The sequence below is a fragment of the Alosa alosa genome, chromosome 20 (genome assembly GCF_017589495.1).
Source record: "Alosa alosa isolate M-15738 ecotype Scorff River chromosome 20, AALO_Geno_1.1, whole genome shotgun sequence".
In the NCBI taxonomy this organism is placed as follows: Eukaryota; Metazoa; Chordata; class Actinopteri; order Clupeiformes; family Clupeidae; genus Alosa; species Alosa alosa.
Window position 1 is genome coordinate 11,222,342 of NC_063208.1, and position 25,603 is coordinate 11,247,944.

General features: G+C 39.4%; 2 protein-coding genes and 1 long non-coding RNA gene across 3 annotated transcripts in view; all 3 read left to right on the forward strand.

The window, feature by feature from the left end:
* The first annotated feature begins 1,480 nt into the window (after positions 1–1,480).
* Positions 1,481–4,211, forward strand: LOC125285655 (C-type lectin domain family 6 member A-like). The gene is made up of 7 exons (XM_048230192.1): positions 1,481–1,531; positions 2,112–2,307; positions 2,544–2,666; positions 2,962–3,084; positions 3,210–3,364; positions 3,571–3,701; positions 3,953–4,211. Exons 1-7 carry the CDS (start codon positions 1,481–1,483, stop codon positions 4,131–4,133), a joined length of 960 nt encoding a protein of 319 aa, XP_048086149.1. The 3' UTR covers positions 4,134–4,211.
* Positions 4,212–5,768: 1,557 nt separating this feature from the next.
* Positions 5,769–25,603, forward strand: part of LOC125285803 (serine protease 27-like) — a 48,989-nt gene continuing 29,154 nt past the window's right edge. Inside the window, exon 1 of the mRNA XM_048230427.1 lies at positions 5,769–6,814. Within this exon, the coding sequence (XP_048086384.1) occupies positions 6,730–6,814 (85 nt within the window). The 5' untranslated portion in view covers positions 5,769–6,729. The remainder of the gene's footprint in view (positions 6,815–25,603) is intronic.
* On the forward strand, positions 23,254–24,990 carry LOC125285804. The gene is made up of 3 exons (XR_007192069.1): positions 23,254–23,452; positions 24,061–24,175; positions 24,821–24,990. It is a non-coding gene; the product is annotated as an uncharacterized LOC125285804 (long non-coding RNA).

Sequence of the window (25,603 nt, forward strand, 5' to 3'; positions counted from 1 at the left end):
AGATTAGAATCCTTTTTTCTTCTATACTTTCACATGTTCCCATCATCCTGTAACAGCTGTTTCCACATGATACTTTACATTAATTCTATAGTTAAACTTCATAATGGCATGGGAAGACTTGTGCAATGTGCAATATCTCTCAAGGATGTGAACAGGCAGAATGTACTGAATATGTACTGTATCTTGCATTTTTACACCTAACAATTCTTCTCAGCAACAGCAGCATTTTACATTAATTCATAGTCTCACCGGACATCAACCTAACGTCATACAGAGGAATTCATTCTGCTTAAACAAGTTGTTCAGGTAATGTGTTTGACCCTGACTCCATAAGCAGTGGCTTTGGAGCATCATCATGAAGATCTTTTTTCTCAGTGGACAGTGTTGTACAGTAAAGGTGGCTTCACCTTTGGTTGTTCTTTTCTGGTTATTCTTCTGTATTGCAGCTCAACATTTCGAGTCTTTGCACACATTGGACCAGAAGTGGACTTAAAAAAGAAAACTTAAAAAAAAAAAAACTATAACTCTTTAGCTATAAGCATTAGTTCAGAGCTCTAACTGATTCCTCCCTTTTTGTAGAGATGAGACAACACATTCACATCACCTAACTCCATCAGTTCAACATTTGAAACGCTTTGTGTGTCTTTGTACAACACTGCGCTGTAATAAAGACTGAAGCCATATCTATGATCACAAAATAGAAAATAGGCCCATTTTTAAAAAAAAATTACCATACACCACAACATCTTTGTCTTAAACTTCTTGCTAAGCGGACGCAGCTAAGCAAATAAAGTGGCGAGGTGCAAGCGTGGAACAGATTGTGTCAGAATCGTCGATAAAAACAGGATTATCATCTACACACATCTTGTAAATGCAAGCGCAGAACTGATCGAATTTACCGACAAGGTGTGTATGCAACAACCAGCAACAGTGTCCAATGTTGAGTGCCGATATTCAAGTCTGTTAAATACGACAAAGTCTAAAGGCCAATACCCACTGGCAATGACATTCGCATCTATGGATTTGATGCCCAAGAGATAGAACAATTTTCTAAACTTTGGCATCAACGCCCATCAGACACCGCCAGGCTGTAGTGGAGGCTAAACATAGTAAACACAGTTTATCCACCTCTGAAATTTCAGAAATACTGTAGAGTTTATCCACCCTCTTATTAGAGTTTATCCTCTCAAAAGAGTTTATTCACCAATTGCAACTTTATCATTGAAAATTCAAAAATCAAACTGTATTATCCACATTCACAATATGTACACTCATCAACACACTAGGAACCATTTAATTCCTGCATTGTTAACTTTGGACAATAACCTCCACCATCATCAAACATGTTAAAAATCCAATTTCGCATGGTATAGTCCACCTTACTGTGATTCCAGAATTCATACCCACCTCTTATTTTACCACTACACCCTGGACAGTTCTCTGAAAACCACACAAGTTTACTGCTACAGTTGTACTGCTAATGAAGCATCGTTGTCACAGACACAGGCTCAGACAACCAGTGGTGGAGGAAGTACTGAAACTCAGTACTTAAGTAAAAGTACAAATAAGCAGAGAAATATTTACTCTAGTAAAAGTACCACAATGACAACCCTACTTAAGTAAAAGTAAAAAGTAGCATAATGATTTATTCTCTTAATATCTATATTCTAATTTTTTAAAAATCAGTATGGGCTGTGGCATTTTAATTAAGCTAGTTTTAGGTTATACTAGACTAGATAGTTGTAAGCTAATTGTGCTTACCATCTGTCAACCAGTTTACATTCTGACTTACAATTCTAGAGACTGTAATTCTGGTCTACTAGATCTACTAGGGTGATCTGCTGGGTAAAATATCATTCAGCAAAACACGAGAGCCTGAAGTTTGAAGAGTCCAAACAACAAAATATGCCTTCAGTATGGGTTCCATTTTTGTGTGGGGGACAGGCTGCCCCCAAACTGTTTGTTTCCTCTTTTTGGATCCTGGGCTGCCTACAGAGACTGTTCTTTTTACTTTGTACTCACATGGGCAGCTAGCGGTCGTGAGGAGATGATTGCTGAATGCGACAAAAAATGAAATTGCGTAAAATCCCAAACTGCACCTTTAATATAAGCTAACCACATTGTTGAGTTATCTGCAAACGTCTACCCCACCCCCTCCCAGAACTGCTTTTTTTTTATTTTTTAAACAGTGCATCATATCAAAACATCTGAAAGTAATTCTCTTTCCAGAGTCACCTGAGGATGACGTGGTGTATGCTGCTGTGGTCCATAAGGCTGATCACACAAATCAACCAAACCCTCCTACATGTAAGAGCTTTGCTCCAACTCCTGTCTAAACTAAAAAAAGACTGGTTATTAATTATTCTGATTTAGTCATGTGTGGTCATTCACACTTAGTAGCTTCAACAGCACGGTGACAAAAACACTGTTGATAAACAAGATAAATATACACAGAAAACACATATTCATAATCTTCATGTAAAATTCTATACCTTATGGTTGTTTGTCTTCTTACATCTGCTCTATCCTCTAACTTTATACAGTACAGTCCCCTGCTGACTCTTCCCCCAAAGGGTCAAAGGGCATCAGGAGGCGTGGCCTTCTCCTATTGGCTGTGGTGGTGCTCATTCTTATCCTGGGAGTGGCCATCAGTCTGAGTTTATACTGTAAGTCACTGGGGTCATTAGGAGCATCAGGGGCAAAGTTAGATTAACAATGTCAGCATACTAATTGCTTGCCATATAAGAAGATGACTCAGTATAAGATAACTGGACAGACGTTAGACTACAGTTACTTCTGAAAGATGAGCATAGAGCAGACACTAGATCCAAGGGACAGGTGTTTCATTTCATGTGTTGTGGAGGTGGGCACAGGACATTTCACAAGTCGTGGAGGTGGACACAGGACATTTCACAAGTCTGCTACGAACTTTGTGATTATAGTTGCCCTCCTTTTTTTCAGATTCTTCTCTAAACACTACAACAAATGCTGCCAGCAAACAACATACAAAACAGGACAATGGACACACAACACAAAGTACAACATATTCAACATCAGAAGAAAACAAATACACAAATCCCACAGGTGGGCTTTTGAGACAGACTTATAACAGACTTACAGAGAGTGGGAAGTCGCTGAATACAATTGTAGCGGTCCTTCTCTGGTTATAATAAGGTTAGACTCAGAAGTTTGTTTTTTTTGTTCTTCAGCTGGATGTCAGTCTGCTAAATGTAACGATGGCTGGGAAGCACATGGCAGACAGTGCTACTTCTTCTCTACAAAGTCTCTAATCTGGACTCGGAGTCAAGAAGAATGTGTCCATAAGAAGAGCCATCTGGCAATCATAAATGAGGAAAAAGAGCAGGTTTGCTAAAACTATTCCATCTTTTTCTCTACTCTACTGGTACCGCTTCAGCTCAGCTGATGTTTTATTTTAAAGATGATTTGTGTTTCACATGAATTATGTTTAATAATAAGAGGTGCAGACATTGTTATATATTCTATCACAGTTACTGGGCAAAAAAGTAATCTTCCTATGCACAACTCTAAATGCTTTCTCCTGTTTCAAAGAATCTGTTAATGGGGATAATCAGAGAAAAAATGCAAGGTCCTGAGGACAAGTTCTGGATCGGTCTGAATGATAGACAGATGGAAGGAAAGTGGCTATGGGTGGACAACACTCCTCTTAATACAAACCAAAAGTATGAAGTTTCACTCAACTTTTCATTGTGCATTTTATTGTAATCTACTATGACAAATACAATAACATCAGCATAAGAATGATGTTCAAATTGATATCTGACAATATGAATACTGCACAAATTAATTATTGATCTGGGACTTCAGTGTCCAGACTGTTGAATGATCTCAGCTTTGAACTGATGATGGTTTAAATGAATAGGAGCAGCTTTAGGTGCTCATTCCTGATTTCTGATTTGCTGTTTCTCCACAGATTCTGGTTGAATAGACACGAGCCTGATAACTGGAAGGGTAAAAATAATGAATATCTTAATGGAGAGGACTGTGTACGGATGGGAGAGATCAACTTTATTGCCAATAGTGCAGCAGGCTGGGTGGATACAGCCTGTGAGAGAAAGTTCAAATTTATTTGTGAAGTTGAAGCTTGCTTATGATCACAGAGCATCATACAACTAATTTCCTGTAGTCTCATAGTCAATATCAATGACATCAATAAACATCTTTATTACTGATCTTTTGCCAGATATTACATATTTTACCATGATAACTTATGTAATTCATGTGAATATAATAATTCATGTCAAGAGTGTGTATTACAGTTTTTTCTCAACTAATAAGTCACATGTAATGAAACAGGGATCCAACGAAAAGTTGAGAATGAGGATAGAATATTTATGAAAAGATTAGAATCCTTTTTTCTTCTATACTTTCACATGTTCCCATCATCCTGTAACAGCTGTTTCCACATGATACTTTACATTAATTCTATAGTTAAACTTCATAATGGCATGGGAAGACTTGTGCAATGTGCAATATCTCTCAAGGATGTGAACAGGCAGAATGTACTGAATATGTACTGTATCTTGCATTTTTACACCTAACAATTCGTCTCAGCAACAGCAGCATTTTACATTAATTCATAGTCTCACCGGACATCAATCTAACGTCATACAGAGGAATTCATTCTGCTTAAACAAGTTGTTCAGGTAATGTGTTTGACCCTGACTCCATAAGCAGTGGCTTTGGAGCATCATCATGAAGATCTTTTTTCTCAGTAGACAGTGTTGTACAGTAAAGGTGGCTCCACCTTTGGTTGTTCTTTTCTGGTGATTCTTCTGTATTGCAGCTCAACATTTCGAGTCTTTGCACACATTGGACCAGAAGTGGACTTAAAAAAGAAAACTTAAAAAAAAAAAAACTATAACTCTTTTGCTATAAGCATTAGTTCAGAGCTCTAACTGATTCACTCCTTTTGTAGAGATGAGACAACACATTCACATCACCTAACTCCATCAGTTCAACATTTGAAACGTTTGTGTGTCTTTGTACAACACTGCGCTGTAATAAAAGACTGAAGCCATATCTATGATCACAAAATAGAAAATAGGCCCATTTACTGAAAAAAAAATTACCATACACCACAACATCTTTGTCTTAAACTTCTTGCTAAGCGGCGCAGCTAAGCAAATAAAGTGGCGCAGGTGCAAGCGTGGAACAGATTGTGTCGTAAATCGTCGTAAAACAGGATTATCATCTACACATGCGCGAATGTGCGCAAGCGCAGAACTGATCAGGTACCGACAAGGTGTATGCAACAACCAGCAACAGTGTCCAATGTTGAGTGCCGATATTCAAGTCTGTTAAATACGACAAAGTCTAAAGGCCAATACCCACTGGCAATGACATTCGCATCTATGGATTTGATGCCCAAGAGATAGAACAATTTTCTAAACTTTGGCATCAACGCCCATCAGACACCGCCATGGCTGTAGTGGAGGCTAAACGCAAGTAAACACAGTTTATCCACCTCTGAAATTTCAGAAATACTGTAGAGTTTATCCACCTCTTATTAGAGTTTATCCTCTCAAAAGAGTTTATTCACCAATTGCAACTTTTATCATTGAAAATTCAAAAATCAAACTGTATTATCCACATTCACAATATGTACACTCATCAACACACTAGGAACCATTTAATTCCTGCATTGTTAACTTTGGACAATAACCTCCACCATCATCAAACATGTTAAAAATCCAATTTTGCATGGTATAGTCCACCTTACTGTGATCCCAGAATTCATACCCACCTCTTATTTTACCACTACACCCCTGGACATCGCCAGTGGACGTTGGCCTAAATTAAATCAGAGATACCTTTTGCTGAATTGAAAATACGACGTAGGGGGCGTTGTGCATATGGGCTAATATAGCCAGTAAACAGTGCAAGCAGTAGACAGTGGGCCAGTGGATAGTCAGTACACAAATATTGTTATAGGAGGTAGTGGAAGTGGTGGAGAGGGTGGAGAGGCAGACAGTCTATATAGAGTCCATCTCTCCTCTTCCCTTTAGTGAAGCATTGAAGAGTTATTTATCACCAGTGAATGATCACAGAGCTGCCAACCCTCACACATTCGATTGGTGTAAGAGTGCATGGAGCCAATCAAATGAATGAATTTCACTCTCAGTGTGTGAGAGTTGGCAGCTCTGCTGATCAGAATAGATTAAGAGGAAGTTCATGTCTGCATTTTAAACTATTGCAGAGATAAAAACATAGTGTATCATTGGTTATGTACAGGGGCGTTATCAGGGGGTGGACAGGGGGGACGTGTGATCCTCAACTTTCAAAAAGGTGGTGTTTGTCCCCCCCAACATTGATCTTACATGACTGTTGGTTTCTGGTGGTACCTTGCTAAAGATGCAGTCAGCAATTGTGCAGGAAGTCATGTTTGTTTATGTTTATTTTAAAATTATTACCACCTTTGTCTAAAACAATATACATTATATTTTAACCAAGGACCAGATTAAACACTTCATTTAGTATTCCCAGAGAGACTCCAAACAAGTTTTCGTTTTTTTCCCCCACTTTCTTTCTTTGTGCGCAATTTTCAACTGAGACAGGGGAAAGAGTGAAGAAGTCATCCGGTTCTCTAAAAAGCACACAAGTACTCACATCCAGAAAGCAGATAGAGAAGTTGGACTGCTGATGAAGCATCGAGAAATTTACATTGCCGTCTGCCTAACAACATGAAACATGGCTGAGTCGGTGGTCTACTCTGAAGTGAAGTACAAAAAGGAGTCAAATGCAGACACAGGCCGAGCTGGACCACAGATAAAAGGTGAGTTTTCCTCTGTAAAGAGAATGGAACAGACTAATTGATGACATGAGAGGAAAACATTATTTTAGGATACTAACATCAGATAATAGGGAGAGGTCACCGGAAAACTGCTCAACAGATTTTAAGTTTTTCTATGACAGTGGATGACAGCAAATTTATATCAACGTTCATTTCTGGTTGTTCTATCACTGAGGCTTATAGTTTCATTTAACTTTTACACATGTTGATTGTATTAGTACACAATGAGTGACACAGTTCATCTGTGTGACATGTAAGCTATAAAAAAAGTTGTACAGGATGCAGGATGTGCGTTGGTTGTTTTTGGCCTATAAATATGAGGCAGTTCGGACATGAAGCTTCTCACTAATGTGCCCTTAGAGGACAATCTTCTACTCTTTCTACCATTATTTTGTGTCATCATTAGGGCTAGGATTTGTACTGGCCTTTTCAAATGTTTCAAATATTTCAGTAATTAGGCCTATCATTTTAGCCCTCCATGTATTCTTTATATTTTACTGTTTTTCTTAGTTCTTTGATACATTTTCTGAAACATTTTACACATTTTCAAAACCATAAGTGCACTGTGCAATGCTGTGGTTTCTGCCAAATGATGATCAATGTGCCATCCCTTTACAGTATGTTATCCAGTGAAGAAGTTATTTATAAGGGGTTAAAACAATGAGCAACTATCACAATTGTCATGCTTACATAACTTTACTTGCTTCACAAAGAATTTATGTTTGATGTAAGAAACATTTCCCTGTTTCTCAGGTTGAACTGTTTGGTGCATTTACTTACTGTATTGTTGTGTTGAAACTGTTGATGGAAGTAACTAGTATTCCACTGTGCCATGAGCTTGTGTTGATTTCCAGGTATGTTGTAGTGCTGCAGCAACCAGCCCTGCTTGTCTCACCAAGACCAAATGTGACCCTGCCAGGCGAAACTAGTCGCTTTGCGCACAGTGCTATTTTGAGAAAATCCACGATAAACAAACATAGGCTAAATGTCGAATTTCACATTTTCGCATAATTCATATACAGTCTACACTTTCATATTGTGAACAAATTTCACGGATAAACATACGTTTTGACTGTTAAACCCTGACTTTATTTAGGTGAAGACACATTAGCAGTCATTCCCTTTGTCCACGCCGCTATAAGGTTTTACAGTAGGCTAGAGCTAAAATGTACTCATTAGGCTACTCATTACTCGTTACTCAATGTGCCAGCTCTATATCCTTCTTGGCAGATGTAACCAAATATGAATATGAAAGACTTGCCTTTTAGGGCACGAATGGTCAAAAGGGCTTAATTTTGTAAATTGTACAAAAGTGACTGGTTTCGCCTTGCAGGGTCACAAATGGACTTTGTAAAACTGTGTCCTGCATTTTACTATTGGGTTGCTGGGGGCAACCACGTCCGACACATTGTACCTGGGACTTATGTTATGGTTGCTGGGGAGGGGGCTGTGGGACCTGTAGGTATTCGCATTTCTGTGTTTGTGTGACTGTTTCCCATTTTGGACTTTTTACTCTATTGTCTTAGATAGAACGATGTCTTTTTACTAGATGTCTTACTTTTGAACAGAATTAATAAAGCCTCAACAATCAAGTACAAAACAATGGTTCTAATGACAAACTAGATGTACCGCAGAGCAGTACAAAATATCACCGCCGCCCAGTCCAGCACGTTTTCCACAAAAATAAGTCACGCGGAAAGGCATATATTCTAACTGTCTCACTGAATTGCATTATGCACACTCAATTCTCACTGGTGTCTGCTAGACAACAAGTACCAAAACATGATTAGTTCATAGATTTCACATGTAATATAGATTTTTATACAACCCCACACCCATCTTGCCTGTTCATAATTCTGAGAAATTCTTGAATTGTGTGTATGTGTGCGTGTACATGTTTATGTTTATGTGTGTGTGGGTGTGTGGATGGTGTGTGTGCGTGCATGTGTCCATGCGAAACTTGGCATGCATTCGGAGGGTGTCATAATGATCCTACACTTTCAATTTTGTGCAGTTTTGACTATGTCAGCCAGAGATATTGTGATGAAAACACCTAATGTTTTGCTTTTTAATTTTTAACTAGGTGGCGCTATACATGAAATAAGTGGTAATGGGATAGGTTGACATGGCCCTTTAAGACCAACATACAAAAAAAGGTGGACCTCCTAGGCCCTACGGTTCTCGAGATATTCACAGAAAACTGTCTCCGGCCACCTACAGGCCAGTTGGTGTATAGTAACATAAATTAATTTATTTTGTGGCCCCCCATGAACGGAATTCCACGAAACTTGGCGTGCATTCAGAGGGTGTCATAATGATCCTACACTTCCAATTTCGTGCAGTTTTGACTATGTTAGGTCACAGATACCTGCGATTACAACACCTCATTTTTACTTTTTTGTGTTTAACTAGGTGGCGCTATACATGAAATGAGTGGTTATGGAATGGGTTGACATGGCCCTTTGAGATCAACATACAAAAAAAAATGGTCCTTCTAAACCCTACGGTTCTCAAGATATTCACAGAAAACTGTGTCTGCCCTACCCTCCTTTTCAAGGGTCCAGTCCAGCGGGGGGCTACAGATCAAAACGAAAAAAGGAGGTTCCATGCTATCCATGTGGGGTTACATGCCCACCAAGTTTCGTGTACCCCGGTCTTACAGTGTCCCGGGAATCCTTGACGGAAATTTGGACATGCGAAAAAAAAAAAAAAAATCTGACTAAATCTATATGACCGCCGCTTCGCTGCGCGGCGGTCATAATAATGTTGCAGATATTCTAAAACTATGTTTCTGAATCTGAGGTTTCATTAATAATGATAACTGTTTTTGCATTTTGATGCAGTTGATATCTAGATGTGCGAACAAACTAGAGTATCAGTTGATGAGAACTTACTTCCATTCAGAATTTATACAACACATGATACATCAGTAAAACCCACAGAATAAGATCCCAGTCACCTTAGCCACAGTATGTTGCAGTTGCTGCTGTCTGGCAAAAGGTATCGCTGCCTCAAGGCCCGGACCTGCAGGCTGAATAACAGCTTTTCCCATCAGGTAACCAGACGGAGGAACAATGGACAGTGTCTGTGTTAATATAAGCAAACCCCATTGTTGAGTGGTGCATCTTATCAAAACATCTGAAAGTAATTCTCTTTCCAGTCTCACCTGAGGATGACGTGGTGTATGCTGCTGTGGTCCATAAGGCTGATCACACAAATGGATCAGACCCTCTTAAGTGTAAGATACGTGTTTGTGTGGGGAGGGGTCTTTATTAATGCTTTGCTTCAACTCCTGTCTAAACTGTAAAAAAGACTAATTATCCTGATTTAGTAATGTGTGGTAATTCACATTTAGTAGCTTCAACAGCACTGTGACAAAGACACTGTTGATAAACAGGATAGATATACTCATTAACATACCAATATACTCATTGGAAAGTGAGGAATTTGCTATTTTAATTTAAGTTACCAAGAAATTACACACAAACATGGTATGTGAAACCTTTTAAAATGTGTAACCTCAGGATAGAGTTTAAAGTGACTCTGCAAAAATTTGCCACTATTTAAGGTATGCTTTTATCAGTGAAATCATCTTCAAACTAATTAGGTATAGTCATGTGAATGACACACACACACACAATTCTATACATTATGATTTGTTGGTCTTCTTACATCTGCTCTATCCTCTAACTTTATACAGTACCTACCCCTGCTGACTCTTCCCCCAAAGGGTCAAAGGGCATCAGGAGGCACAGCCTTCTGCTATTGGCTGTGGTGGTGCTCTGCATTATTATCCTGGGAACAGTCATCAGTCTGAGTTTATACTGTAAGTCAGTGTGGTCATTAGGAGCATCAGGGACACAATAAGATTAACAATGTCACCATACTAATTGTTTGCCATGTTTGGGGAGAAAAAGACTCAGTGTAGATGCCAAACACAAGTTAGACTAGTTAGTCCTGAAAGATGAGCATTATGGTTAGACCAGAGGAGTAGACCTGAGGGACAGGTCTTTCATTTCATGAAGTTGTGGAGGTGGGCACAGGACATTTCTGGTACAAGTCTGCTATGAACTTTGTGATTATATCGTTGCCCTCCTTTTTTCAGATTCTTCTCAAAACACAAAGACAAAAGCTGGTGGGGTCTGAGTTTATACTGTAAGTCACTGGGGTCATTAGGGACACAGTTAGATTAACAATGTCAGCATACTAATTGCTTACCATATAAGAAGATGACTCAGTGTAAGATGCCAAACGCAACTGGATAGAAGTTAGACTACAGTTAGTCCTGAAAGATGGTCATTATTAGAACAGACAGTAGACCCAAGGGACAGGTCTTTCATTTCATGAAGTTCTGGAGGTGGGCACAGGACATTAAGTCTGCTATGAACTTTGTGATTATATGGTTGCCCTCCTTTTTTTTCAGATTATTCTCAAAACACAAAGACAAATGCTGCCAGCAAACAACATACAACACAGGACAATGGACACACAACACAAAGTACAACACATTCAACATCAGAAAAAAACAGACACACAAATCCCACAGGTGGGTTTTTGAGACAGACTTCTATTCTATTCAGAATTCTAACGATCCTTCTCCGGTTATAGTTAGAATCAGAAGTATTTTGTTGTTGTTGTTGTTCTTCAGCTGGATGTAAGCCTGGTAAATGTAACGATGACTGGGAAGCACATGGCAGACAGTGCTACTTCTTCTCTACAAAGTCTCTAAACTGGACTCAGAGTCAAGAAGAATGTGTCCATAAGAAGAGCCATCTGGCAATCATAAATAATGAAAAAGAGCAGGTTTGCTAAAACTATTCCATCTTTTTCTCTACTCTACTGGTACCGCTTCAGCTCAGCTGATGTTTTATTTTTTAAGATGATTTGTGTTTCACATGAATTATGTTTAATAATAAGAGGTGCAGACATTGTTATATATTCTATCACAGTTACTGGGCAAAAAAGTAATCTTCCTATGCACAACTCTAAATGCTTTCTCCTGTTTCAAAGAATCTGTTAATGGGGATAATCAGAGAAAAAATGCAAGGTCCTGAGGACAAGTTCTGGATCGGTCTGAATGATAGACAGATGGAAGGAAAGTGGCTATGGGTGGACAACACTCCTCTTAATACAAACCAAAAGTATGAAGTTTCACTCAACTTTTCATTGTGCATTTTATTGTAATCTACTATGACAAATACAATAACATCAGCATAAGAATGATGTTCAAATTGATATCTGACAATATGAATACTGCACAAATTAATTATTGATCTGGGACTTCAGTGTCCAGACTGTTGAATGATCTCAGCTTTGAACTGATGATGGTTTAAATGAATAGGAGCAGCTTTAGGTGCTCATTCCTGATTTCTGATTTGCTGTTTCTCCACAGATTCTGGCTGAATGAGCCTGATAACTGCAAGTGGGTAAATAATACTGAATATCCTGATGGAGAGGACTGTGTATGGATGGGAGAGAATAACTTTATTGCCAATAGTGCAGCAGGCTGGGTGGATACAGCCTGTGAGAGAGAGTTCAAATTTATTTGTGAAACTAAAGCTTGCTTATGATCACAGAGCATCATACAACTTATTTTCTATACTCTCATAGTCAATATCAATGACATCAATAAACATCTTTATTACTGATCTGTTGCCAGATATGTACTATTATTACCATGCTAACTTAATTAACTCACTGTCATGTCAAGAGTGTGTATTACAGTTTTTTTCTCGATCAATAAGTCACATGTAGGCTAATGAAGCTGATCTACATCATCACCTTCAGGTCTTTTTCAAGTATTTTTTTTTTTACTCTTTTTCATTGGTTTCACACATTTTTCACACTCTTCAACAAAACTGTTGACACAGAAAGACACAACTCTTGGATTACAGTTTCCTCAGTGGCTTTGGCACATTTCTTAGATCAGAATTGAAATTCTCAAAACTGTTCAAACACTGGGTAAGTAGACCAAGTTTGATGAATATCTTTCAATTGGCTTAAGAGATATCAGCTAATATCAAGAGGTACTAACATACGTTTTTGGCCCAAAAATCATTGTGCCATGCTCCATTCAAAGCCCTATATATTTTTTTCGGTACAAATTTGCGCTGTAGGCACCACAAATTCGTAATCTACAGAAAATTATGATTCAAATGATACCAAATATGCTTTTGCTGTATTTACTTCCACCTTTGACCCTTTTCTAGGCTAATTCCTTCCTTGGCCTTATTTCTTTGCTTGTGTCATTACTGTACATGCAAATGTGTTGAACTAGTTGTCATAACTAGTTGCCATAGTCTATCTAGTATATATACATATGTGACGTGACAGACAGGAACGTCAGGATGTATAGAAAGATATACAATAGAGCACAGCTCTGACCATAGGGTGCTCTACTGTATGCTCTAGGTCAGTTTTCATTTGCACAATGCTGTGTGGCTGCAGAGAGGGAAAGCCACCTCCGTACAAACAGAAGGCTCTACATTACTCTAGAGGAGTGCTTAAGAACAGAGCAAGAAGGGGGTATCAACAAAAGTGAACAGTCTTGGGTGCTGTCTTGTTTCTGATGACAGATGTGTGAAAGACTGTTGTAGGATGGAAGATTACGGCCACAAGTGTTATAAACACCACTAAAGCGTTTAAAAATAATGCATATACTGTATGCAAATAATGAAGTTCTCATTGCTGTTTCACAAGCACTTGATTTGTGACAACACTGGGTAGATGTATCGAAAAGGGGAAGATTATGGGCACAAGAGTTATAAACACCACTAAAGCGCTGTTTACAAATAGTTGTGTGTATGAAGTTCTCATCACTGTTTTGATCGCAGCACTTGATTTGTGCCAACACTGTAGGCTACTCATATGATGTCTGCTAGACTTAAAGCAAACAGCATGCAGCAATTTCCTCGCTTTTCTGGTATTTCATAGCAACTTTTTACAGGTGAATACTAAAAAAAAAAAAAAAAAAAAAAAGGCAGATAACAGGAGACTGAGGAGCTACATTTTCCTCCAAATTGAATCTAACCATGTCTCTGTATACAAAAATTGTCAATATGGGGATCATCATTCCTTCTTAGAAAACAGTAGAGACATTTGTGCAATTGTTTTATGTAAATTCTCTATCTGTCTGGCAACTCATGAAATTGTTGTGAGAGTTGTTCATACGATCGGAAACTCTATACAATGGATACATATACAAGCATACTAAGGGGGCGATCAGACAGGATGCGCTTTGCCACTTATAAATGCGAGGTGCACTATGTTTTCATAATAATGCCAGCGCTTTTCTACTTTGAGTTTGATTTTTCAATTCGAGTACACCACGCAAAAGCGAGGCACAGCAGGCGCACAAAATGTGAGGCACTCTGGGCGCATAAGCAGCGTGCAAAATGCGTAGGCCCTACTGCCAATAAGAAACATCAAAAAGGCGCACCTCACTGCAAAATCCGCGTCCTGTCTGGTCGCCACCTAACACTGCACTCAACACACTCATTGTGGGTCAAGATCATTTATTGTTGTGTACACACAGTTTTACATACGCACATCATGTGTCTTTATCAATACATATTATTATACATGTGTCAAGTAGTCCTGGTAGATTGTGGTAACTCCTTTATGAAAATTATTTCCATCAGCAGACTGTGTCTGTGTTTGCATTTGATTTTGTCCTGTCCATCACATGTGTGTATGTGAAGTGATTTAAAGTTTCCAATTGGATTTTCAATTTCAATTTCCATTAGGATCACATCAATGTTCTCATTAATATCAGGCATTAATAGCTGGCTCCGGTACTGGTTCCTCTAAAAATCTTTACTATCATCACAATGTCAAGTCAAATGTTGAATTTAATTTGTCTTTAAAAGGTACCATCAGCAATTGCAAGTAATTTCTAACCCCTCACATTCAGCAAATATCTCCTTACGATCTTACGATTTCCTGTTTCATGTTTCCTGAGGAAGTTGCCTCAAGTGGTCACGAGCCTCTCATCCCTATTTCAGTCAGAAGTGTGAACAAACTTGAGTGAACATACAGCAGAGCAGAGCTCTGTCCCTATATATAATAGTCTAACTAGACTGTTTATGATTCTGTTGTACCATAAAGAATGTGTCAGTCGGGTTTGCTAGTTTGTTACTAATTGTCACATGATTGTTTGTCAGGGAAGCTAGATGAAGGGGAACACTTTACTTGTGGAGAGACACCTCTACACCACTCCACTTGTCCAAAGTGACTTACAGAATATTAACACTACATTAGTTAAAAATAATAGTTTCAAATAAAGTTGAAAATGGAAAAACAAGGAATTTGACTTGATTTGACTCAAATAAAAAATAAAAATGGTAAGTACAAATATAATATATATAATAATATACTATGGGCCTATACAAATATGACAAATTGCAGATGCAAGTTCAAAAACACTACGCAGAAAGGGGGCTATGTTTTGTTGAGGAGTCTAACTGCAGAGGGGAAGAAACTGTTTTTGTGGCGTGAGGTCCTGGTCATGGTGGGAGGGGTGGGCAGGGGTCTGCAGCAATCTTTCCTGCCCGCTTCAGGGTCCTGGAAGTATACAGACTTTGGAGAGAAGGCAGGCTGCAGCCAATCACTCTCTCAGCAGAGCAGATGATGTGCTGCAGTCTTCTCCTGTCCTTGGCAGTGGCAGCAGCATAGATGGAGATGGAGAAGGTGAGGATGGATTCTATGATGGTAGAGTAGAAGTGCACTAGCCTGGCTCCGCCCTCCTACGTAGCCTACTTCCGCTCAATTTTCATTTCCCTTCAGTACGTCGTCTGGGTCTGCGGTATATTCGCGGGTTTTCTCCTGCAAAAATCTGCAGGTCCAATCAGCGAACAGAGGGAGTAGCTGAGAACGATGACGTTGAGGTTGTGCGCTAGTTTGAGTCAGAAATACGTCACGACCAAATGTTAGCGATTGGTTATGGTAGCTCCAGAGTGGCTCTGAACAGATCCAATAGTTTTAAACTTCAACAGAGTACTAGCCTTCAAGGAAGTTAATGCTTGGCAATGGAAAGTGGCCAGACTCTCTGTACATTATGAAATCTGTCTGAGTCTGGTAGTGCACCATCATCGACGTTGAATTTCCTCAAATGCCGCAAGAAGTACATCCGCTGGTGTGCTTTTTTGATGAGGGAGCTGTTATGCTCCCTCTTAAGATCATGCTAGATGATGTGTCCTAGGAAGGACTCCACAGTGTTTACAGGGAAGTCATGGAGTATGATGAGGGCTGGTGGTGTTGGATTCCTCCTGAAGTCCACAACTACTGTGGCCCCTATTTTCCACCCTGGCGCATGGCGGAAATCTTGTTTTCCACCTGGTGCAAAGTTTATTTTCGTATTTTGCACGTCTCGTTTTTAAACAATGTGCCAGGAGGTGTGACAGTGAACAACCTAGGGAGTTGTCTGGCACAAAACTCGCTATCGTACACTACTTAAAACGCATTACGTCATTGACAAAGAGAAACCTGGTCAGAAGTCCCTGGGGAGTTGTTCATATGTTATTTTAAGAGCGCATTATCAACAGTGATATGGGCGGGTGCACAACGCACCATCCTTCGATCATTCATGAACGCGCACCAGCGCACATCCATGCAAAACATTACGAGAGAGACATTGAGCACAGATGAAGACACACTGTCACAAGATATAAGCAACTACTCTGCAGGATAAACGTTATTTTATTTAGTCATTCAAACATTATTAGGGTAAGTGTTGCTTTTTCCAGCCTATGTTTTCGATGCGATTGAAAGTCAATAGTGAAAGTAACTGTGTAGAACTGTTTTGTCGTTAACTGACACCAAGGTGAAGTTAGTTTCACTTTGCCAATGAGTTCAAATAATAGACGAGTGCAAATGCGTGAAGGCTATACTATGCTAGGTTTTAGTAAAGCATGGTTTAGTGGAATAACTGTTGCATATGGTCTCGCGTGCAAGCAGATTCCTTCAAATGCGCCACTGACAGTCAAAATACCGATGCACACTTTGAAGCTGTTAAATGGAATGACAGATGTCATTCTCATTGATTTAAATGATGTTACGCCGAAAACACACCCATGATTGTGATCTACAGTCTACACATTGTAGGGAATGTGCCATCAGCTCATATCCCAGGATACAATCAGTTGTTTTAAATGACCCTTTAATAACCACTTTATTAAATTTATCTGTCACAAGTGGTTTTGTTTTTAGCTCTTGTAACTTAAAGAGTGGGTGAACTGCATGCACTTTCAGTGAGCCCCTTTTGCACCCAGTTTACTGCAGATAATTATAAGGTGCTTCTGGGAACACACCCTGCCTTTGTGTCTAAGGTTGTGTCTGCAGTTCAGTCTTCAGCACATATCAAGCTCTTCCTTCTGTCCCCCACAGCTTTCCTCCAATTTGTATGCTTTGTCAAAACAATTAGCCTGACGAGCCAGACCCACATTAAAATGTAGGGTCTGGGCATTGTTCGCAGTGCTCAGTCCGAGGGGCGGGATAATCGGTTGTCTTTCAAATTCCCTTTGCACGCAATAAGACTGTTTTCAAGTACCAGGGAATTCAAGCCAAAACGTTGCAACTCTGCCATCAATCATTATGTTAAGCCCACCTAACAACTCTATACACGATTTGACTGGCCTGATAGAAGTTTAATTTTTCGAGCTCACAAGCCAACGGAGAGTTGCTAGACTAGCCCTGGCAGCAAATGTAATTTGTAGATTTCTAGGCTACAAAACAATGTCTTTCACACTGGATTGTTTAAGCTATTAAAACCACCTATAAAGGCGTACATTTGCTATCTACACGTGGTATGGAGATGTCTTGGGCATTTTTTCATGGCTTAGACATAAAGCAGATTTGTTTAGCTGATTGGGCCAATTCTCATACATTCATTCGTTTTTGTAATTTCGATGCATCACTCATTGTATTATGCAGTCAGAATCTAGTGCAGTGGCTCAAACTTTTCCTGTCATTCCCCACTTTGGAGGTGGGGAATTTTCAAACTCTATCTGACCCCATTAACCTGTCAAAATGGTAATGTTAAAGGAACACGCCACCCAATGTCAGTAGTAATATATGTTCTTACCTTAAAGGAACCATATGTAAGAAATGTATTTCAATTAATCATAAAATGGCCCTGATATGTCACTAGACATTAAGAAATCATGTTAATTTCAAATACTTATATCACTGACAACTGTAGTCCGGCCAGGATATTGCCATTTAAAAAGTAAAGTTGCAGCCCTCAACTGATGTTGATGTTTTGTCATGTCATGTTGTGTTTTGGCCCGATGCGCCACCCTCCACCTATCTACTAATCACATAGTCTGTAGTGTTTCGGCATCCGGGTTGGCAACCTTGGAGGAGGAGGGGAAACACCGCTCTACAGTAATTTGAAAGTGATTGCAGTACCAGTTTTGGCTTTCACGAGTTGAGTCATCCCTCTCCCGTGTCGGTACGTGCACTCAAACGCTCTGGTGCGCGGCTGGACCAAGCGGCAACATTCTAATCTGAACAATAGAGCTGGTAAGTCCCGCCCTTTCCGCTATCCCCGCTGGACCTCTAGATTGAAAAATCGTTAATGCAAGTGAATGTCTGAAAATAATTATTTTCTGGTCCCGTTTGAATTTTGCCATGAATGTGAACATATGTTGTCTGTGAATTTTTAACATCAATTTTCGTGTAAAGATTGCTACAATTGAGCGGGTAGAAGTTTGATGCGGTTAAACTTTGTGTGAGAGCACTTTGTGGACTACAACTTTCCGCTAGACGACAGCGAACTAGTTTCCCATAACAACCATCAGTTGGTCGAGATGTAGAGGGTTATTAAGATCGACTTTGAACACAGTGAACCATACAACTTTACAATCACACTGTATCATAGTGTTAATGTGTTGAGTGAAGCTAGACATGTTTCGAATATTTTTGTAACCATGTGAGTTCATTCCTGCCGTTACAAAAACTAGCATCTCAGTTAATGTTAGCGATTAGAGCTAGCTCCGCCACAGGCGACATGTAGTCTTTTCGTTATGTCTTTTCCACAACTGATAGCGAAGAATCATATAATATACTGTCAAACTCGTAACATGAAAAATTAAATTAAAAATTCACAGACAACATATGTTCACATTCATGGCACAATTCAAACGGGACCAGAAAATAACTAGATGTACCGCATAGCGGTACAAAATATGACCGCCGCTCAGTCCTGGACATCCGTTCCGCGAAAATAAATCACACTTCAATTTGTCTCCATATTTTACTCCATCCCCCCACTCTTGAAACTTTTTTGTGTATGCTTGTTTGGCATGCCTGAGTGTGTGTGTAGCGGCTGCACAGAAAGTAGCCTACTGGTGCTGAAAAGGTGAATAGATTGTAGAATAGCCAAAGAAGATGTAGCATTGTTATAAAACCTTTAAAATCTCTAAACAATCACAAGTAGGGCAGTTCATCACAGTTCATCCATTGCAACTGGATTGATGAAAGGTCACTTACACCTGTAGGCTACATTGTATTTGGGAAAAGCAAAAGGTATCAGCATGATGTTATTTATTTATTTATTTATTATGTATTTATAAACAAAAACATCTCTGTCAGTTCCATGCCGTTTTCAACAGCTATCAAAAACAAAGGTCATTTTTGGATGGATGGATGTTTCTTCTTCTACATAAGATTTTAGTCATATTTAGTTCATGTAATACTTTATTGTCAATGCACAAATTAAGTAACAGTAGTCTGAAACGTTATTGTTAATGCACAAATTAAGTAACAGTAGTCTGAAACGAAATGCTGTTTTACATCTAACCAGTGGTGCAAATAACTGACATGTCCAAATGGGCCTTGATGAAATGCGTCGCTAGACTGTTCATACACATTTTAACGGGCCAAAGTTGAAGAGCTATTGTCCGTTATTGTTTGTGCAAATATAGGCTGATTCATGTTCCCTTGCATTGTGTAACTGAGGTCCATGGCTAGTCTGGCTTTCATCAGACCAAGCTCAATGTGCAGATCAGGCTGGGTTCACCCAGCCTAGTCCATAGGCACCCGATATTGTTTCATTTTCCGATTGAGATATACACGCTCTGGCTATTCTAAATGCAAAAATGCATCAGGGAGTTATGACAAAACGGTAACTAACAAACTAGATCCTAATAGAAAGCTGTTAGCTTCCCTAAGCTACAAGTAGGATTATAAGGTAGGCCTATTTACAACATAAATTGTCAAAAGGCTATGCTGGCGACACAAATAAAATCTCCTTTGAAACCAATGGCTACGCCTTACAGTATCAAAGCCGGACTTAAACTGCCATATAGGTAAAAGCAAAGTTTGTAATAACATTCACGCAGCTCCATGAGTCAAGGAAGCCTTGAATGAAGTAGCCACTTCTAAATGGGACCCACTACACAGTAGCTTAAGGTGTGTTGCTAAAGCAGCCATAATGAAGGTGTCATTGTTTGGATACTTCACACGCGTGCTTTTAATTTCACAGAATACAACTACCAAGCTGGAATCAAAGCACATCGATTCCCCTCTCACACCCTGCACGCACTTAAAACAAAATAAACAGGCGTCTCAGTCTCACGCATGTATAGGCAAAACTGTATCAGAGCGGTGTAACGTTGGTAAATCTTCCATTGCACAGAATGATTTTGTAGCGCGTGCAATAAATGACAGTCGAAAGATACAAACAGTGCTGCTATCAATTTGCTTGGTATAACCGCATTTATAGTTTTCTACAAAATGCAATCAATCAAATGGGCCTCCATCACTCAACCAACGCTACTTGGTAACATTACCTAGGTCTTTATTGATATTACAAGATTAACATTGCCTGCAGTAAAACCAAGCATGTCCGATAAACATCCTCAGATTTATTTCGCTTCAAGAAGAAATGGGAATTACACTTCATGTGAACATCGTCCTATCCTTATTAGATGTTCGCTGCGGTAAATTACAGTCCTTGTAGGAAGCGTCCATTGTTTTTCCAACCCACTTTTAACTTCCAACAAAATTATGTCTCACTGCAACGATCGCCATCTAGTGGACAAGCGACTACTTATCGCCAATACTGAAAATGCAGCCATGATGATGATGATGAATATTTATTTTGGCTTTCTTTTAATCCTACTGAATCTGTAATTATGTATCGGCCGTTCTAATACCGATAGTATGTGGGTGCCTGTGTGTGTGCATGTGTATATGTGTGCACCGCCATTTACAGGCCAATGAGTGAAAAAAGTCACTAAATGTACACATAACCTAATTTTTTAGACCCCCCCATGGATGAAATTCTACTGAGAAACTTGGCATACCCCAGAGAATGCCAGGTCAATCATACACATAAAATTTGGTGCAGTTCTGAACATCTTAACTGAAGATAGGGGCGATTAAAGCAGAATAATATTGCATTTTCATTTTTTACCGGGGGGGGTAGGGGTGCAAATCACAAATGAGTGATTATGAGCCAGGTTGATGTGGGCCCTTGAGACCAACATACCATAAAAGATTCTTCATCCTCAGTGCCAGGTTCAGGTAGGTATTTAGGAAAAACTGTTTTTTTTGCGGTTCGGGGCCCAGCACGGGGTGTTGATGGTCCCGGGGACGAAATTAAATTTTTCCGTAAAGTCTAGTGGGGCTACATACCCACCAAATTTCATGTACCCCGGTGGTTTGGTGTCCCGGTATCAATGACCAAAAATTCAGGAAGTAGATGACGGGAAAAATTCTTGAATTGTGTGCATGTGCGTTGTACAAGTTTATGTTTATGTGTGTGGGTGTGTGTGTGTGTGTGTATGTGCGTGCTTGTGTGTTTGCCTGCGTATGTGTGTTTGTGCATGTGCATGCATGCTTACATATGTCTACTGTGTGAGTATGTGTCATACGTATGATTACTGTAAATGTATGTGTATGCGTGTGTATCTGTTTATGCACATGGAATGGGTTAACATGACCCCTGGAGGCAAACATACGGAAAAAATTGGTCATCCTAGGCCCTACAGTTCTCAAGATATTCACAGAGAACTGTGTCTGCCCTACCCTCCTTTCGGGGGGTCCAGTCCAGCAGGGGGGCTACAGATCAAAACTAAAAAATGACGGTTCCATGCTATCCATGTGGGGGTACATGCCCACCAAGTTTTGTGTACCCGGTCTTTCAGTGTCCAGGAATCCTTGTTGGTGTATCGTCACTAAATGTACACATAAATTATTTATTGTAAGGCCCCCATGAACGAAAGTACACAAAACTTGGCATGCATTCGGAGAGTGTCATAATGATCCTACACTTTTAATTTCGTGCAGTTTTGACCTTGTCAGCCAGAGATATTGTGATGAAAACACCTAATTTTTGCTTTTTTAATTTTTAACTAGGTGGCGCTATACATGAAATAATTGGTAATGGGATGGGTTAACATGCCCCTTAAGACCAACATACATAAAAAAGGTGGACCTCCTAGGCCCTACGATTCTCGAGATATTCACAGAAAACTGTCTCCGGCCACCTACAGGCCAGTTGGTGTATAGTAACATAAATTAATTTATTGTGTGGCCCCCATGAACGGAATTCCACAAAACTTGGCGTGCATACAGAGGGTGTCATAATGATCCTACACTTCCAATTTCGTGCAGTTTTGACTATGTTAGGTCACAGATACCTGCGATTACAACACCTCATTTTACTTTTTTTGTGTTTAACTAGGTGGCGCTATACATGAAATGAGTGGTTATGGAATGGGTTGACATGGCCCTTGAGATCAACATACAAAAAAAAAGATGGTCCTCCTAAACCCTACGGTTTTCGAGATATTCACAGAAAACTGTGTCTGCCCTACCCTCCTTCGGGGTCCAGTCCAGCGGGGGGGGCTACAGATCAAAAGCGAAAACGATGGTTCCATGCTATCCATGTGGGGTTACATGCCCACCAAGTTTCGTGTACCCGGTCTTTCAGTGTCGGGAATCATTGACAGAAATTTGGGCATGCGAAAAAAAAAAAAAAAATCTGACTAAACCTATATTACACGCTTTGCTGCTTGGGGCGGTCATAATTATTTTCTCACATTCACTTGCATTGACGATTTTTCAATCTAGAGGTCCACTGGGGGTTTAGCGGATGGGCGGGACTTACCAGCTCTATGAAGCCTACCCGGAAGTTGGAAAACTGCAATACATCGAAAATCCGCTAGGGACTGGTCCCAAAAGCGAGCAAATGTCCATAGACTCCCATGTTAAAATGTCCGTTTTCACAGCGTAAATACATGTTTTTAAACCTGGTCCCATGGACTTATTGTACTTTTCGGTAGTTTCCCAGTGCCTGACAACTGTGAGGGGGGTGATTTTTTATTATTTCATTTTCATTAGTTTAGATCACATTTAGATATAAAATATATGAATAATTAAGGGCATGGTCGGCTTGATTGACGGCTGACGTCAAGGCATACAGCAGCAGACGTTGCCAGCTGAGAGGAAAGTGGAAACCCTGAAACTTTGACGTCTCAGCCATGATTATACACAAAGTTACCACATCCTTTCTGAACATCTTTATTCAAAAAGCTGACATAAAATGGTTTGCTAAGCTATTAATTGAAGCCTACTAACCGACACTTTCAGAAGACTTCGTTCCAGTTTTTTCAGGTAAGTGACATTCATTCCACTACTATTTCACGTAGCACTAGATGTTAGCATTATTAAGCATCGAGTGGGCACTAACGTTAGGCTACGTTAGCGTCATATCGCCTCAAATAAATTAATGTTGAAAATGATGACCGAATGGCAGAAGCACACACATACATTTAGTTAACTTGAATAAAGTTAACGTTAGTGAAAACCATTGTGCTTCCGTTATGAGTTAGCTTAACGTTGGTCATACTAGCCAGGTGTGAGTCAATGAACAGACAGCTCTAAAGTTAACGTTAGTTCACAAACATACTGGGGCAACAAAGCATGTTCTCGTCAAAAAAAAACCTTTTGTAAATCTGGCTCTGTGGGAATGCTTAGTCCTTTGACAATTTATACAGTCTTTGGGTTGTCACGTTTAAGATAAAAACTTCAGCCCGGAAGCATTAAAAGGCTTGTTGTCATTAGCTGAGGCAAAATTGTGAACCGCTATGAACCATTGACCGTATACTTTGAACATGGAGCTGTAATAACAAGTGATAGTTATAACTGACGTTTGAAACTCTTATTAATGCCATTTATTTGTTAAACACAAATTTGAACGAACACTTCTTGTCTATGCAAAGTTTCCCTGTAGGTAATCCAGACAGGCTGGGTGCTGGAGAGGGCTCTGGACTCCTAACTTCAATTCTCGTCTGTGCAGTCGACACTCAGAAACATCACTTCAGCACTGATTCCATGGTACTTTGACATTTTTCATACATTTAATTGGAGCAACCTACTGGTTGTATATTCCAGTTACCATATACTGAACAAACATGAATGCATTTCAGACATTTAGAGTGGCCTTTTATTTTCAGCAGTCCAGGGCACATCTGTGCAATAACTATCAAAATAATTTATCATTAGCATCTTTTGATAAGTCACACACGTAAAGTAGTTGTATTATGCCTTCAAATCAACAGGTTTTGGTTGGATACAGATTGCATAATTAAACAATATGGCACCAGTGGCTGGCTACTGTTTGACTGGACCTTGGCTTAACTGTTAATAACTACCTCAATAGGGTGTAGATATGAGCTTACACTGTTTCACTGAAAACACAAAAATACAATAAATATTTTTTCTACATTACTTTAAATACACCACATTTGTTTTTGCTTATTGCCCGCATAAACAGGGCATGTGCAATAGTTGAATACGCGTTCATTATAAATATTGGGAGTGAGTCTACAAATCTTACTTCGTTGTTGTCATACAGTATATTGCCTCCACAGTCTATGATTGCCACATAAAAAATATTTTTTTTAGCTTAATTTGTGAGCACTTGTTCATAGTTTACAGTAAGTTCAAGGATGTGACATATACCAATATTTCTGTTTTCAGATCTGGAACATTTTGAAATCCTACCAGATGGGGCAGAAGTCATTGAGCAGTGGCAGCTTCTGATTTCATGGACTTTGTTCACCTTTATTTACAGCATTTGCATCTGTGTCTTTAAAGTGATCTAATATGTATTGACTATGTACTAGCTTAGTACATATTAGTTTTTGTTATTTTAGTTTCAAAAATTCAGTGGTTACCTGTAATGCTCAAGATATACAAGTAAAAAAAAAATCACCTTTACTTCTGCATCTGGGTCTTCAATTCAACCTACTGACTGAAGCTGACGGATTTGTATAAATGTTTTTGAAAGCACAGGCAAATTGGTTTGGCATGAGTTTTAATGTAATTCGCAGTTCAGAAAAGTTCCATAAACATTTCCAAGTGCAAGTTCAGTGCCATCAACAGTAAGTTTGCTTTCTGATATTTAAATAACAGAAATGGGTTTGGCATAAGTAAAGGGTAGGTGTAACAGTCCGTCAATAGACATAAAGTGAAATGTACTGTATAGTTAGCCTGGGTGCCATTCCGAACTTAGTCCCGCCCCACGGGAAGTTTGGTCTGGCATTGCTCCATTGTGGAGCAAGTATGCTCACCCTAAATCAGGCGGACCAATCAAATCAGGCTTTACGATGATGGACAGGTGAGCAACAGCGCTTGGTCTATCACGTCATCTGAGCACGCTTAGATTAGGCTTATGTTTGAAACAAAAACGCTGTGGCTAGAAGGATACATGGCTTTTAAGACCCCATATGGAAAATTCATATTATTTAATGAGTTTGTATC

What these genes read in the sequence shown, in the direction of transcription:
- LOC125285655 (XM_048230192.1), top strand. Translation starts at nt 1,481, where the DNA reads ATGAAGCATCGTTGTCACAGACACAGGCTCAGACAACCAGTGGTGGAG. An exon ending in CATCAGTCTGAGTTTATACT is followed by an intron (nt 2,667 to 2,961) that starts GTAAGTCACTGG and finishes CCTTTTTTTCAG; the next exon opens with ATTCTTCTCTAAACACTACA. An exon ending in TAAATGAGGAAAAAGAGCAG is followed by an intron (nt 3,365 to 3,570) that starts GTTTGCTAAAAC and finishes CCTGTTTCAAAG; the next exon opens with AATCTGTTAATGGGGATAAT.